At 47.9% G+C, this 17,494-nt stretch overlaps 1 protein-coding gene across 1 annotated transcript in view; it reads right to left on the bottom strand.

Moving 5' to 3' along the window:
* LOC102994737 (phospholipid-transporting ATPase IB) overlaps positions 1-17,494 on the bottom strand; it is a 467,552-nt gene that overhangs the window by 38,175 nt on the left and 411,883 nt on the right. Inside the window, exons 33-34 of the mRNA XM_028497800.2 lie at positions 16,570-16,658; positions 10,059-10,163 (exon numbers count right to left, since the gene is read on the bottom strand). Coding sequence (XP_028353601.1) covers positions 10,059-10,163; positions 16,570-16,658 — 194 coding nt within the window. The remainder of the gene's footprint in view (positions 1-10,058; positions 10,164-16,569; positions 16,659-17,494) is intronic.

The following is a 17,494-nucleotide window of genomic DNA, read 5'->3' as shown; positions in this document are numbered from 1 at the left end:
TTTATTGTTTATAAATTTTTTGATGATGGCCATTCTGACCGGTGTGAGATGATATCTCATTGTAGTTTTGATTTGCATTTCTCTCATGATTAGTGATGTCGAGCATTCTTTCATGTGTTTGTTGTCAATCTATAAACTCAAAATGGGTTAAAGACCTAAATGTAAGGCCAGACACTATCAAACTCTTAGAGGAAAACATAGGCAGAACACTCTATGACATAAATCACAGCAAGATCCTTTTTGACCCATCTCCTAGAGAAATGGAAATAAAAACAAAAATAAACAAATGGGACCTAATGATGGAAATAAAAAGAAAAATAAACAAGTGGGACCTAATGAAACTTAAAAGCTTTTGCACAGCAAAGGAAACCATAAACAAGACCAAAGGACAACCTTCAGGATGGGAGAAAATATTTGCAAATGAAGCAACTGACAAAGGATTCATCTCCAAGATTTACAAGCAGCTCATGCAGCTCAATAACAAAAAAACAAACAACCCGATCCAAAAATGGGCAGAAGACCTAAATAGACATCTCTCCAAAGATACACTTAACTTTTTAATTTAGGTATGGGATTCCGTGGCTTTAAAACATCACGGTAATCACGTGTTCAAGAAAACCGGGTCCTGCGTTCCCCTGGCTTACACCCTTCCCATGGCTCTGGCGGCTGAAACCCTGGTCCCCTGGGCTGGCTCACAAACCCCCGAGGGACCGAGTGACATGGACCCTGCCGCCGCCTAGCAGACTCTGCCCGCACCTCGGAGGCACCGCGCAGACCAGGCGGGCCCCCTCGGCCTTCCCGCCAGCCCTCTCTGCAGCCAGCAGGGCTCCTTCCCCACGTCTCCGTCTGGGTGGCCGCGTGTACTGTTTTTATCTGGGTCTCGGTAGGTGTCATCCTGGGAGGCTTTCCTGCCCAGTCCAGCCCGGCCAGTCATGCCCCAGGACAGAGCTCTGCCTCACTCTCCTCCTTTTCTCCTGTTCATTCACGTGTTCCGTCTGTTACCTTCACGGGACCACGTGAGCCCCAGCACAGCGGGAACCTGTCTCTCCTGCTCCGAGCTGCGCCCTGGCCTGGCCTGCCCTCGCTTCCCGCTCGGCCCCGATTAAGACATCACTGGTTCTATTCGCTCTGAAGCCAACGTGGTGACTCACTAGCAAGTGTGAACTCCAGTTACCACCACCGACCTCGCCCTGAACCGATCCTAATTACTAGAGAGAGGATAAACAGTGAACATCCCTTGTTCCACTGCCTTGTTAGGAAGACTTCGCTGGGCTCCCTGAGTGGCTGAAAACCGAGGCCTCATGGTTAGCAGTCATTCCTGCGTCCTGTGTCCCGGCCCAGGGAAGGATTTACTATCACGAGACACAAATCAATCTATCGCTAAATGCAGAGACGCCCGCTACGGTGACCACCTCCTAGCTGTAACTTTTCCATGTTCTCCAAGTTCTTCTCAGCCACAAGGCCAGTGATGTCATATTCACCTGTGACCAAATGGGCCTAGACTGGCCTTCCAAGTGCCAGCCAGCTACAGAGATGGGGGCCACCTCACCTGACTCCACCAACCCCACCTGGGACCCGGGCGATGTGTTCAGAGTAGTGTCGGGACAGAAGCAGACATCGGCCATGAATGCAAAATGTCCAGCAGCACGCCTCAGCTTCTCCTTCCCTCCGACAGTCCAGTACGACCAGGGGACTCAGTAACTGTCGTGCACGCACTACAAAAACCACTCTGTACCCGTACTTTCAGGCTGTCAGAAAGTCCACACTTCTTTCCTCGGCCTCCCCGGGAACTGAGGAATGAAACAGGCCAGAGAATCTGGTCCGTCCTGGAAATTATCTCACTGGGACTCAGTTTCAAAGCGGGTGTCCCTGGTCACCCATTTTCGGCCAGCTGGGATGTTTTGCTCCCCTCCTGCTGTAGGCGGCGAAGACAGGGGAGACAAACAACTCACCGATAATGAAAGAAAAGCAATTAGCCGAGATCGTCTAAGAATTTCCCAAAGAACTAATCCCTGCTTGGAATGTAAAACATCACTATTCAAATTATATGACCTACACAACAAAAACAAAAATTTCAAGTCTACCTTTGCTTGTTTCTATTGTTGCTCAAATAGCTTAAATAAAATCCACGTTTCAAAAAGAAAAGGATTAAAATATTTCACGTTAGTTTAAAAGCGACGCACTGAGCCATCAGCACTAGTTACTTACTGACCTTAACTTCATGTAAAAATGACTTTATCTGCCAACTTTTGGCAGATGAAGTTGACATTGAGCTATAACTTAAGTCATAATCCAAAAAATAAATGTATTCAAGTCATCCGACAAATAGGGTGAGGGCTGTTGCCAGCAAACCACTGACCAACACTGAATCTGTCACCCCTGTCACCTCCTTACACTGCAAGGAAACACTTCCTTCCCGGCCCTCTCCAGGTGTCCTGTAAAGAGGCTGTCATCGTTCATCAAGCCGTGGGCAGTGGCCGGGCTCTGGGAAGATTCTAGAACAGCTAACACACCACTCAAAGGTGGATGAGAAATCCTTTTCTTGTTTGAAAACAAATGACAAATGGTATTCAGAAAAGTTGTTTTAATTATTAAACACCAGGCTATAAGAACCACAAAAAGGCCCTCAGGATGGAACATCTGTAAGATAACAGAGCCAATTATTTTTAGTTGACACGGCAGCTTAGGTGTTCATTAATCAAATGCTAATTAGGCCTCTCACCTCCTTAAGAGTTTCTTCCGTCATCCTTTCCTTCCTGTGGAGGCAGACAGTCCCCAGAAATCCTCACTTGGGTAATCCCATCAGGCCTCCTGTCATTTCACTCTCTTTGTCCCACGAATGCATTTCCTCACCTGTTCTGAGACTTCCCTGGTCTCGCCCGGGAGCATTGCTGACTTCCCAGCTGGTGCTTTTCCTGAGAAGCCTCCTTGGTCTCCAAGCTACCTGCCGGACTTAGGCCTCGCCCGGGGCTCTTCCCCGCCCGGGATTAAACACTCTCAGGTTCTTTTATAGACACGCTGGTCCCAGGAAGGTGGTGCCGGCTGGGAGTCACTTTCCCCACAAGTCTGCTCCGTGTTCTTTCTACATTTGGGGCCCTAAAGCCACCGGCACCACGACTCTCCGGTCCCTGCAGAGTTCTGCTTACGACCCCGCCAGGCCGGCCAGCCGGCAGGCCCTGGTCTGCGGCCTCTGATGGGGCTCCCGCTCCCGGGCAGGCACCCCCCCTGGCCTCCAGGGCTCCGCTGCTTTCCGGGCACTCGGATGAAGGTCCAGTTGGAAATGCAAACACTTGGGTGACTGTCAGTATCTTGGCTTCTTGGAAAGAGGCCTGGACTTAAGAGATGGGGTCCGGCCCCTGGTCGGTTGGGCCCCCTGGGCAGGTGAGCCCACCTCCCAAAGGCCAAGCTCCCCGCTCTGCGCAGGAGGAGACTGTCATTCGCTGCCCGTGGTGACGATCATGATGAGAAAAATCTAATTCTGTTAAGCCCATGGCCTTAAAAACAAGCAAGGGGGCACTTCTTGAGATTAAAAGAGACTTAGAAACACAGCCAAAAACATTACGTGTGGACCTCGCCTAGAGCCTAAAACAAATCTGATCAAACCCTAAAAAGACAGGGCTGAGATGATCCAGAAGATCTCTGTATGGACTGAGTATCAGCTGATGCAGAGGAATGATGGTTAATTATCAGATGGGATAACAGGCACTGGAGTTACAGCGTTTCTATGTCACAACGCAAGCAAGGATGAGACGTATCAGTTATAGACACGTTACAATGCAAGATATTTAGAGCTACATGTTGAATTGTGTAAGGGTGAAATGCTGTCACGTCTGGGATTTGCAAAGAAAAAACAGGGGTGGGAAATTCCCTAGCGGTCCAGTGGCTAATTAGGGCTCTGAGCTGCCATGGCAGGGGGCCCGGGTTCAATCGCTGGTCGGGGAGCTAAGGTCATCCTGTAAGCTACGAGCATGGCCCACCCCACCCCCCAAAAAATAGGGGCAAAAAGGGGCTAGATGAAGCAACTGTGGCAAAATCTTGGTAAGTGCTGAATCCAGGCAATGAGTACACAGCAATTCGTCGTCCTAGTCTGTCTACTCTCACGTGTGTTGAATATTTGAATAATTTAGAAAACTTGAAAAATGAATGTACTAACGGAAGCCCAGGCAGATGTTAGGATAGTGGGAGGAGTCAGAAACGAGGGCGCAGTGTCAGTGTGTCTGGAGAGGAAGCATTTGTCCTCAGGTCTGGGTCCCTCCAGGACAGGGATCTGACTCCTTTGTCTGTCCAAGTCCTCTGGGAAAACCATGTGTGTTCAAAGGGCCAGCGAAACCGAATTGTGATTCTGCTTGTAAGTTAGAGACATAGGGGTGTTAACGCTTTCTGAAAGCCTACATATGCTATAGTTTTAATACGTATTATTTCATTTAAACCTCAAATCAAATTGATGATAAGAAAACTAAAGTTCAGAGACGTCAGTAACTCAGCCAAAGTCACACAGCTCAGTGAGTGGCAGGGCTTGGAGCTCAATTCAGGTCTGTCTCTACAGTCTCTGCTCTTTCCTCAGCTTCATGACACATCGGTGGAAAAAATGCAGCTGGAAGTGAAATAAATCTTAACCAGGTGTTGGAGGCAGACATTTGCCACCTGGCCTGGAGAGGTTCGCTAAACTGATGCCATAGTTTCCTAACCTTTTAGCTAATAAAATGACTAATAGGTATTTTAGAGGAAAGAAGTGGGAGAAGAGGTGGAAGGGAAACAAAAGGAAGACAGAGCTCACACCCTATACTTCGAGAAAAAAAGTATTCTTCCTGAAATGACATAAGGCTTACATTGGAGAAATAATACACAGTAAAGTTGGTGCATCTCCTGTTTTGGGCCTTATTTATACTCATCTTTAACTCAGCAGTTGTACCAATTTTGACTTGGAGATATGATGATACCAACACTATTTTAAACATCAAAGGATTTCTGCTTAAAGACTAAAGCATAATGGATATTTTTTAGTTGAGTACACACTCAAAATGTATTGGGAAGTTTTTGTGTTTTCTTTTTTTTTTTTAATTTACTTTTAATTATTTATTTTTGGCTGCGTTGGGTCTTCGTTGCTGCGTGCGGGCTTTTCTCTAGTTGTGGCGAGCGGGGGCTACCCTTCACTGTGGTGCGAGGGCTTCTCATTGCGGTGGCTTCTCTTGTTGCGGAGCACGGGCTCAAGGAGCGCGGCCTCCAGTGATTGTGGCACGCAGGCTCAGTAGTTGTGGCTCGTGGGCTCAGTAGTTGTGGTGCATGGGCTTAGTTGCTCCGCGGCACGTGGCATCTTCCCGGACCAGGGCTCGAACCCGTGTCCCCTGCATTGGCAGGCGGATTCTTAACCACTGCGCCACCAGGGAAGCCCTGTGTTTTCTTTTTAATGTAATTGGTTTCAAAAGAGCCCGGGAGAGTACGGCCTGGTCGGGGGGAGTGGACAAGCTTTCCTTCGTCTGAAAATCTTGCTGATGTTTTTCAGGCTCTGACTTTGGTTGTTGGCAGATAACACTCCATGAGGAGGCCCAGATCGTCAGTGAGGACAGCACCCTGGCTGTGCGGAGTAGCCTTGATGGAATGGAAGCTGGGTGGACACAGGCCACGGCCCAGACGGAGGAGCGGATCAGATTCCTCTGGAATTCCCCAGAGGAGGGCGGCCATCTAGATTTCCCCGTGAGCCTGCTGGCTCAGGCTGGGGGGGCAGGGAGTCTGTGCATCCATGTTCACAAAGGACAGAAAACCACGCGGGGGCTGCAGTGACGGCTCACGGCCCGGGGAGGACCGGCCGCACGGCCTCCTTTACCCAGGGCTCAGCATAAGCTGTACTCGGGGAAAGCACTTAAGCGAAAGAGAATCCCACTGCTTTGCTGGCCCAAGGCAGGGGCAGCAACCAGAACTCTTGGCCTGGAAACTGGAGAAAATCAGCGCAGGGCCCACCCCACTCCCCTCCCACCAACTATCATGAGCAGAAAGAAGGTCTAGAACAAGACAAGGGTCTCCTTGTTGTTTAGCCAGACTAAGCATAACTGGGAAACTCGGTGTTTTCATCAAATACATTCAACCTTTTCTCTCGCTTTGATGAAACACCTAAAAGACCAGGACACCCCCTACCACATACCAAGGAAGAAAAAAAGTTTAAGGGGAAAAAATTAGCTTGTCATCTTACATGACCTTTTAGGCGTTCGTGTGAATTATATTTGTAAAGTAAGTGAGCGTCGGTAGATTTTCTTCCAGCAGGAAAAAAAAGAATGAGTTACACGTTGGGAATAAGGAGGGATGGATGAAACAACAAGGTCCTACTGTAGAGCACAGGGAACTATATTCACTCTCCTGAGACAGACCATAATGGAAAATATAAAAAAGAATGCACGTCTATGTATAACTGAGTCACTTTGCCGTACAGCAGAAATGAACACGACGTTGGAAATCAACTGTGCTTCAATTTAAAAAAAAAAAAAAAAAAAAAAGGAATAAAGAGGGAAAAAATATTACCAAATATTGAAACGAGGAGCTCCTCCGCTTAGCTCCTCACTTTTCAGATGGTACGACGTAATGGCGTGCATGACAGACTCTGCTGCACAGACAGAACGGTAGGGCTCTCTCTTGGAAAGGATCACTAGGACGACGGTTTGGGCAAAGGTATCCTGAACAATCTAAATATCACTAAGTGTCCAGCATCTCTAAGCTACACAGACCACACAGCGAGAAGAGTGCTCCGCCCAGAAAAACCAAACTAAAAATCAAGAAAACCCATTTTCGTTCATTCCCTTGGTATTTCTTACTTCGTGATATTTTCTAGATATCTAATTCCCCTCCTCATTATCGGCTTGTTTTCTCTAAGTCATGAGGACAGGCTGATTTACGCCCAAGGGACACAGGTTAATTCTGGAAGCCGGTTTACTCATGAGGAAGGGTAGAAGCCGGTTCATGAAATTGTAAGGTTTACCGAAATCGTGAAAAAGTTTGGGGGCTTAGATAAGATCAATAAAATGTTCAGGTATTTTACTGAATGAATTAAGGGCACATAGGGACACCTAAGCATCTCCAGCTACCATTTCAAAAGGGTCATGTGGCACAAAAGGGGTTTTAGGATTCACGCATCAAGATTTAGGTTCTGTTTCTTGTGCGTACATTCCTGAGCAAAACGGCTGGACTGTTTGCCAGCCACCTGGATCGGGGTTTTGAGACTTGGCAGGCTGTCCTCGAGGGGCCCTCGGGAAGGGTGTCAGGGCTGAGCTGAGGAACGGCGGTGGTCAGGGAGGCAGGATGCCTGGGTACTGGGACAGTGGGAGGTGGAGAGGACCAGCTCCAGGCCTGTTCGTCTCTGCACAGATAGGACCACCTCCCCATCTGTGCTTCCACGTGAGCTCTACTCTCAAGCCGCGAGATGAAGGGCCCTGTCGCTAGAGGCCAAGCGATGGCCCGTATCCCTCTGCGGCCACTTTCAACGGGAGCAAATGCCCCGGAGCACCAGGTCCACGGATGCCGCAGGTTCACCTTCCTCTCTTCGCCGGACTTTCGCGTTTCCGCGCCGTCAACAAATACTTACAGAGCTTCCCCTACGTGCCAGACTGACAGCGGAAGAGAGAGGCATGGATGAACCCAAACATCCGACGGGGTGGGGGATCGGGCTGAGAGAAGCGACAGAACACTCAGGGTCTCTCAGAGAGGGAGTCAGTCCCCGAATCTTCGGAAGGAAGGACAGGGCTGCAGAAATCTCTGCCCGCACTCCTGCCCTGGCCACCCCTCCCCCAGCCCGCAGCAGCTCCGGAGCAGCTCAGGAATCCAAGCAGGTGATGAAGGAACAATTGTGAGGGCAGAGTCTTCTCCGAAAGAGAGCAGCTGCCTATCCAGGCGGCTGCACACGGACCACCCAGGAGATCTGGGGGCCGTTAGGAGGGAGAAGTCAGATGTGCGGAGAGGTGGCACCGAGGATGGTGGGAGGCCTGGGGCCCCTGAACTGTCTTCCTAGGAGCACAGAAGTGAGGCCAGATCCTGGGACCGGCAGAACGGAGGCCGTGACCCCTCGAGGACCTCCCGCACCCAGCCGTTCACAGACACTCCCGTCAACTACCACCGTCCCAAGTGTTCAGAGCACCCGCAGAAGAGATCCCAGAACGTAGAAGGCAGGAGACCACGTTTAAACTCTCGTTGTCTCTTCTGATCCATCTGAACATGTAAAAGTGATTTTGAACAGGATAAGGGCATTTAGAAATTACATTCTTTATGAATCTGCAAAAGAATGTGTGCGTATACATACACATATGTAGGTATAACTGAATCACTCTTCTGTACACCTGAAACTAACACACGTTGTAAATCAACGACACCTCAATAAAAAAATAAATATTTTTTTTAAAATTACGTTTTTTTTAATCAACCACAAGCTCTCTCAAGGCTGACAGCCCACGACACCCTTCGACATCACGACCCTTCTGCCAGACTGGAGCCCAGCCCCCGACGTTTTGCTGGTCTCCACGGGTCAATGTGCCGTCCCACGTCTTGTCCCATAAGACCCTAACACAACACGCCCCCCCCCCACCAGCCGGCCGTTCACCTTCTTCTAGAACAGAGGAGGACGGTCTCGTTATAGGAAATCTCTCACCCAAGGCCGCGAGGCTCATCAGGGCCAGAATTCACACGCGGGCCCTGAGCTCTGTGGACACACGCGGTCCTCCGCCGCGCACGTCCGACTCAGGCCTTGGCCCGGGCGTCTCTGCCGCAAACACGCCCTCATCCTTTCGGTCCGTTACCATCTCCCCGCCCTCAAAGCCCGTCCTGTCATCGAGAAAGGCTTCCCGACGTCCGATGGGGAGGAGAGCCCCGCTCACCCTTAGCCTGCGTGGCCTGTGTCACAGTTACACACAGGCCACCTTAAAGCCCGGCCCCGCCCGGCCCCGTCCTGCCTTTAAGCTTCAGGCAGTGACTCTTCGTCCCACTGATAGATAACTACTTCGACAGCAAGCACGGCTGCCGTACAGTGAATACTAATGGACTCAATAAAATTCAGTCATAAGCACACGCAGAAACCACAACCTCGCCGCCATACCCTTCAACCCTTTCCTAAAATACCTAGTCATTTGAGGTAATGTTCCGAATACGTCTCAAAATGTGTGGACTGTCTTTCCTAAAAGCACAATAAAACAAACAAAATGCTTTGTTTTCACGGCTTTGAAAGATGGTACAACAGAATAGGAACAGAACAGAATACAAATATAATAGAAGTATTCAGCCTCTAGATTTTTGTTTCTTGAGCAGCTGGCTACAGGCTTCCTTCTAAGCACTGAGAGCAGAGTCGTGCTCATAATTTCCCAGACATTCATGTCCCTAAGGCAGCAAAAGTCTCCTTACTACCTTGCAAATTCTCCTTGGGCCCAGGTCCATTTTCTGCGGTAAATTTTAACCAAATGCAATCTGATAACATTTTAACATATGCGATTACACAAAACCTACTCACGTGCCCAGCAGTTAGGTGTGGGGGGAGGAGGCTGAGGCTCTTTGAGAAAGAAGGGGGGTGGGGAGCCCTTGCATCCCCGGACCAGCCAGTAGGTCACGTGATGCTTTCTCAACACCAGCAGCAAAAGAATAGTTCATTAGAAACAAAACAAACCCCGGGTATACCCGAAATGAACCGTAACCAAATCTACACGAATAACACGCATTCTTCAGCCAGCAAACCTTCAGGGCAGATACACTTTAGTGTCATAATCGGGCCTGGTATCAAAAGGCCTGGTTCTTAAACCCTCTGCTGATAATACCGCCAACACAGAACTGCCCCTGAAGATCACAATGCTACTATTTCTGTTTTCCGCGCGTGGGTTGTTTACCCATGTCCAGACCCCACATCAACCCCCACCTCACCCGGGGGGCAGACCCAGGGACCCAAAAGTCAGATTTCACGGTGCCCCTCAGAGAGCGAGATTTACACCTCACGCGACCCATCTCACACTGCACACCAAGAAGCGGGAAGGAAACCCGGGAACGCAAGGCGGGAAAACGGCGCGGGGACGCTCGGAGCGTCGGCCGGGGCTGCCCACCTCTTTCCGTTACTGTCCCGGAGCATCGCTCTCCCCATCACCCTGGACTTCCTTTCCAGCTCCTGCACCTCCTCCAGAAGTGTTTTTTTGCAGGTGTGCTTGGCCCTGTGTCACAAGGAAGAGACAAGAAGGACATGACACGTGAACTTTACACAGCCTTGAAGATGAGCTGCTCCCTTCGTGGGCCACATCTGATGCCCTCTGACTCGGGCCCAGGCTTGGGGACACCATGGAACTTTCACTATCCCCGTGCACGGCAAGGGCTCCACCTCCGCAACCCGGGAAGCACCCCAAGTCCTGCAGAACAGACTCGGGCCATGAGGGTCAGAAGCTGCCCCCCTAAAGAGCGTCGCCTGTCACTGCAGAGCTGGCTGAGGCCTCCTGCGTCCAGACAGAAGCCCAGGGTCCCTGGAGAGTCGTGGGTCAACCTCTAAGGCTTTTCACTGCAGGACCGAGAAACCCAGAAGATGCTTTAATCCTCACCCTAGTGGATGCGTGTGGGTCCCTCGGGCTGTGCCCTGACGGTGAGATCAGGAGCCTGGGGGCGGGGGGGGGGGTGCGGGGAACAGTCTTCTCTCTCCTTTTGGGGTGAAAAGAGCCACTGTCGCGGCGGGACTGGGAGCCATGATGCCAGAGTTCACAGTCATGGTGCCAGAGCCTCGACCTAAAATTTGGGTCAGCACAAATATCTGGACACAGATCTCCTTTCTTCTCTTGCAGAGACTTACCATCAGGGCCCAGGTCTGCAGGCCTCAGTGGCGTGAAACAAGGGATGGGGCAACAAAACGGTCTGGCCTTTCCAGCCGTGTCAACTGCAGACGGGCCCCTCTTCCTGACCTGCAGGAAGAGTTACCTGCACCCTCTCCTGATTAAACTAAGCAATACCTTACAATGTTCCAATAAGTGTCTGATTGCAAAGGTCTTCCTAAAATTGAGATTAAACAGAGAGCAGCTGGTTGGAAACTATACAGGGGAAGAAAGGGCATTTAAGGAGACACAGGTTAGAAATGGGAAAAGAAAACTGTAAAAAGCAAGAGGGCCCTAACGGAGCAGCCCAGGGCAGCGTTCCTGCTTCTGAAAAGCTTGTTACTTTCCGTACAAACGCATGTGGGGAGCCCAGCAAGTAGCCGGACCCGGAGACAGAATCCGAACAAAACCGAGAGCATCTTCAAGGACATGGGACAGTGAGATGGAACATTCTGGAGATGTGAGCTGTTCCACGGAAACACACACTCCCGTCTGCCCTCCACCTTCAAGGAAAGGAAGTCTGTGAAGACAGCGCCGAGTCATCTGCTGACACTGCAAGTTCATCCCCAAGGGAGAATCAGGGCTGAGACTCTGTATATGGGTCAGTCATTAATTTCCCCGGAGGAAACAAGAGAAATGAACCACACAGGTTTTCACACATAATTCCTTAACCACACCAAGCAATGTCCTGAGACTCAGGGGTGTAAAATACTGCAGTTCAAAGCGGAGATGGTGGCATTTTCACTTAAACAAGAAATGAGAAAACGTTTAACTTTTCGCTGGCAAGGAGACAGTCAAAAAGAAAGTGACAATTGATACTGTTCAATATGAATGAATACGCTGGGCCCAAACTTCACCTTTGAACTCACGGGTTTCTGGGGCTGTATGGATAAAAGCCAGCTGGGTCAACAGCCAGCCCCACTCCACGGGGTCCCGTGGAGTGTGTCTGGTTCGTCCTAGAGGATGAGCTTTCTCGCTCACTGTTTCAGGACTGTCCTCACTCCATTGTCCTCCCTTCCTCTGCACCCTCCTGCCCACAGAGCAAGCAGGGTTCCTTAACCCCTAGACCAGCTCCCAATGTTATCCTCTGGGCTGGGGGCTAGGGGAAGTGTGACACAAAGAAGCAGGCTTGGAACAGGAAGACTGGACCACAGGGCGCAGAGCACTGGAAATCTACAGCTTGGGCCAAGAGAAAAGAGCATCTGACCCACTGTGCTGGAGCTGCCAGTTTTCACTCATTCACAAAATTGCCTGAGAGGGAAATAATTTCAGTATCTTGATGCTCCTGGGTGTTGTTCATGTTTCCAGTGGATGAAAATGCATCCATATCCAAGATGGATACCATCCAATTTTATAGTATTAATATCTCCACTAGGCTAGTTCCCGTGAGCCAGCCTGGGAACTTAACCAGTATGAGAACACAGTATGTCCTTCTGCATGAAGCACTGCTGTACATACAGGTGATGCTACCAATTGAAAACCATTTTCTCGGGCTTCCCTGGTGGCACAGAGGTTAAGAATCCGCCTGCCAGTGCAGGGGACACGGGTTCGAGCCCTGGTCCGGGAAGATCCCACATGCCGTGGAGCAACTGAGCCCGTGCGCCACAACTACTGAGCCCGTGCGCCACAACTGCTGAGCCTGCGCTCTAGAGCCCACGTGCCACAACTACTGAAGCCCACGCGCCTAGAGCCCGTGCTCCGCAACAAGAGAAGCCACCGCAGTGAGAAGCCCGCGCACCGCAACTTAGAGTAGGCCCCGCTCGCCGCAACTAGAGAGAGCCGCACGCAGCAACGAAGACCCAACGCAGCCAAAAATAAATAATAAATTAATTAATTTTAAAAAATAAAATGGAATAAAACCATTTTCTCAAGAACCTTTGCCCAATAAGGCCTTACTTAAAGAAATGATTCTAAGACCTCCCCTGTCAAAGTCTGCGTATGAATGGACTAAAACCTAATACTTATAGGTTTCAAAAGCCAGGCTCTAAGCATTAGCCACGGGCATGGAAACTGGATCTCTCCCATTACCTGTGGACAGCTGGTTCCCAGGGGTCCAGGACTGCTCACCCAACCCCACGTCAAGAGGCCAGGTGATCACAGAAGGCTCAGGTAGGGGCACTTAGCCCCTGTAAGGGAGTGTGGTAACCCACAGTGAGCCTTCAGATAGAGCAGGAGTATCTCCAGGTGATTAGGGAGTTTTGAAATAAATAAGTCAGCTTAGAATCTTGAACTTTTCCGCTTCTTGTTTCTGAAACTTTTTTCCTGGACTCTTTCTTTCTTTTCTTATGGAAGGAGAGCAAGTCAGAAGGAAATGTTAAATTCTAAATGGGGATGAAAATATAAATACAATGTGCTTCAGAGAAATTATTCTAGTTAGAAAGTATTAAAAACAAATCAAGGCCCCGTTGTACACAGGAAGTTCTTATTACCTTTTATTTCCATTGAACTGACTATCTGGGATTATAATAAGGAAATGAAGTCATTCTGGACTTGCTGAATGCATCGTGTGCTGACTGGTAAGGTACAAGAGATACAGCTAGACAAAAGGAGATGGGTTCCTAAGTTCCGTGGCCTTGAGCTTTATATTATTTTTATAAAGCAACATAAATGAATTTCTCCTCGATGAGCGTAAGTACATGGCAGCTTACCTAAAAATGCTGTCATAGGTAAACATTTTGGAAGCACGTAAGCTAAAGGATATTAAAATAGTTCTGGGCAATTTAAACTTCATGCGTGTAATAAAAATATTCATTAGCCAGGTATCACATATAATCAATCAGTTATTTTAATAAAAGATGTGTTAGTTTGGTCCCTCATGAAAACTCTGGTTAACAGGATAACAGAGGAGGTATTATACGGTGTCCAAATCTGACTTAAGATAGTCTAATAATGGATCTTCATTCAGAAACTTGATAGACTTCATGGAAAAAATGACCGAGTTACCTCATGCTGTTTTTTTTCTTTACTGTTAACAAGGCAGGTCCTGAAATGGGAGAGAGGCTGGGCAAAGAAAGAGGGAAAATGCAGGAAGACAGAGCAAACCAGAGCATACGGAAATATATGTGAACAGGCAGGCCTGCCTTGTGCTGCAATTTAAAAGCTCTTTCAAAATAGAGTTAGCCACCAAAATTCAAAACAAAACCAAAAAGCCTTAAGACTGGTTCAAGGTGGACTTCCCTGGCGGTCCAGTGGTTAAGACTCTGCGCTCTCAAAGCAGGGGACCCGGGTTCTGATCCCTGGTTGGGGCGCTGGCCCCCCGCATGCTGCAACTAAAGATCCTGCACGTGGCAATGAAGATCCCGCGTGCCGCATCTAAGGCCCGGCGCAACTGAATAAATAAATATTAAAAAATAATAATAATAAGATTGGTCCAAGGCACGATGAAAGAACCATCGCAAATCTACAGAAGGTTCCGGATGCTGCCTCAAGCTGACTCACCACAGCCAAATTGTCCAGCTACTCCCCGACTCCCCATCACGTAACTCAAACTCTTTTCTCAAGTCCAAGGTGCAGCCTAGCACATCGCGTGTCAAGAAACATTCCACAAGTTCAACCAAATAATGGGCGATTTTCTGGAAAATCAGGATGAATATTTTCGTTCAGTGTGTCAGAAGGAAAAACAGGACACATTTTATAAAGCTGAAGAAGGAGAAACGACAGCTGAGTATCGTGGTCTCATCAGAGGTAAGCAGCTCATAGTATGCTTTCCCTTCTTGGGAGAAGCCTCTGAATTTCCTTGACTCACCAAGAAATATTTCAGGCTGGGAGTATAGTAGGAAGTAAAACATGGGCCCTGTGATCAGAGGGAACATGTCCAAAGAAACGTGCCCAATTCTCGTTTTCGAGGCGAGGGATAAGTGTAGTGTAGACATTAACTGTGTGTTATAACTTGGGCATATACTTTGGGCAGACACTGCAGTTGAGAGGCAATACACCCTGCTCCTACCTGGCCGGCAAGCTCCTTGGAAAGGAAATGACTTTTACTCTTTCCATATGGTGGAGCTGGAAGCAGTGTCATTTGATGTATCCTTGTTAAAATGTAAAAAGCACTAATTTTACAGTGCCAGGAAAAACCGAAAACAAATCCTCTTGGAGGGGATAGATAATTTGCTTCATGGTGACTGGGAACTTCTACTTGGAATGTACTGGAAAAGATCCAGAAGGCAGATGAGGAGGCAGAGACACGCTCTCGGAAATGGTAGAAAGATACTTCTGCCGGCATCTCACTTGGCAAATATCTCGATCTCAACAAAATATTTTTTTCATGACATTAATTTAACAGTTGAATGAAAATAGGCTGAGATTGATTGCTAATCAAATCACTGTTCTAAACCCCTGTACACTGAAAAGTGATCTGATGTAACCAACACCACGTTCTAGTCACCTAAAACTAACTTGATGATCTTGCAAAATTGAAGAAATCTGGCAAGGGACTCTTTTGTGCCACAATTGGGCTATGTTACAAGAGCAAATCACAGAACCAACATTTTCTTCCAGTTCATTTCTTAGATTAAGAAAACGTCTTTCCTGGGCATTATAATTTCATTTCCAAGGATTCTGATCCTGCTGTTTAAAGAACACAGTTTTAGCAGATAAAATGGAAGCAGTGGTAAATCAAGGCATTTAAGAAATTAGAGTTATTTAATGTTCACTAACAGTTGTCAAACTTAGTGAAGAAAAAAAAAAAACAACACCTAAAAATATGTGCTATAAAATTCTCTCTCTCCCCTTCCCTCTCCGCATTAGGTATCATCGGTTGTCAAGATAATGCCAAGATGAAGATTTTTTTCAAAAACATCCTTAACTGTCAGGCAAGAACAATTCTCACTGAGTATGGGAGGAAGGGAGAGACAGAAATGAAATCTGATGTCTTTTCCTGGAAGGTTTGGAATAAAGTCTCAATTCTCTACCTCAGGGGCCCCAAATAATTATGCTTTGCCCAAAGTAAAGCCAATCTAGGAGATGCAATTTTCAGGGAGATTGGCAACTGTAGGAGGTACATCAGGCCTACCCCAAATAAAAATCAATATGACCTCATTTGGGGGTATTCCATCTTTTCCTCGCAGATGAAATAAAATTTACATTATCTTGGAACTCAGTAGCTTTTTTTTTTTTTACATTGTACATCAGATACTTAGGAAGTAATATATTTTGAAACGTATAAACAAAAATCGAGCATGAATTATTTTCTATCGAACCTATGTTATAATTTCATCCTTGTGATTAATCTTCTCATAGACTTGTAAATTGACACTTCAGAAGAATTATATTTGAAGGATTCCTTCTGGGAATTATTTGCAGAAATGAAGAATACTTGATTCTAAGTATTTGGTGATTTGAAATGACTTCATAAATATACAATTTCCCTTTAAGCATGGGGTTTAAAGCCAGGTTATATCTGTGATCACATAGCATTGATTTTTAGATAGAAGGAGAAATGAATTTTGAGTTATGTTCCTTAAACTTGATGGAATGGATCTGTACTTAGAAATTCTCCCCTATAATCATGTACAAGCAACATCTCTCTGGACCTTCACACAGCCTGACTCCTTTTTGACTATATTCTCATATTAAGGTGAAGCACAGGTTAAAAGAAAAAAAAAAAAAGACACAACCCCAAATCCTTTACATCCGTTTCTGGCAGGTGGCAGGAGACCTGTTTCTTCAGAAGTCCCACAGCATCTAATACCCTACGGTGGGGCTCACTGAGACTAACTGGAGGGCATCGGACAAGACCTGGGGTACCACTTCATCTTTCACTTACGCTCTCCACACCACATCTTCCATCAGACACGCGGTAGGAACCAGAAATAATCCCAGCCAGAAGTGCGCAGAGCTCAGGACCATGGTTGCCTGCAAGAAACAGAAGTGACATGTGCATTAATGCTCTTTCAAAAAAAAAAAAAGAGAGACATAATGTAATCAGTGTAACACGCCCCATCACACAAAAGCAACAGAACGTATTAAACTAGTGCAAGTTGAAATATACACCCCGGAAGAACGTGGAGGGGCGGGGTGAGCTCCTTGCCATGATCTTCTTCAGCTCTTGTCTCCATCCTGATATTTTGACCAGTGTTGTCTCCTTTTCTAAAGCGCTTCAAACCCCCCACTCTGGTCAGAATGCTGTCCGAAACCCCTCCTCTGGAGAAATGCTGGAGCCACCAGACTCTACAGAAATAAACTTCACTGCGTAGGCACCTTGCATCCACCCACGTATCCATCAGTTCCTGGTCCTTCACTGCTCCTTCACTGATGTAACCAGCACCTGGGTGCAGGGCAGAGCAGTTCTCAGCACCCAGAGAAGGAAGGTGAACGGGTTATGGTCCTTGTCTTCAAGGAACTTAAAACGGGGTGGTGTCGCCTGCATCACACGTGGAATGGATGTGTCATGATCATATGCTCTGGGGCTGAGAGGAAGGCTAGAAGGCTGGCAAGACTTCTTAGAAACAGAGTGTGGGATGTGATGGGAAGAGAAGCAGGGTTTCAACAGCTACAGAGACAGAGGGAAGGCGATGATGGGGAGACACAGCCTCCGATGAGACTCCCAGTTCCCGAGAATTTGGGAGGAAGTGAGACAGGGTCTTAAGGAAGAGTTACAGGGCCAGATGTCAGTTAGGTGAGGAGCTGAAAAGAGGGCTCAGGGCCAAGGCAGAGGGAGGGAAGGAGGCAAGGGGGGAGGGGAGGGAGGG

The sequence above is a fragment of the Physeter macrocephalus genome, chromosome 13, assembly GCF_002837175.3.
Source record: "Physeter macrocephalus isolate SW-GA chromosome 13, ASM283717v5, whole genome shotgun sequence".
Classification (NCBI taxonomy): domain Eukaryota; kingdom Metazoa; phylum Chordata; class Mammalia; order Artiodactyla; family Physeteridae; genus Physeter; species Physeter macrocephalus.
The sequence above is the reverse complement of the archived record's forward strand: the minus strand, read 5'-3'. Positions and strand labels throughout refer to the sequence as shown.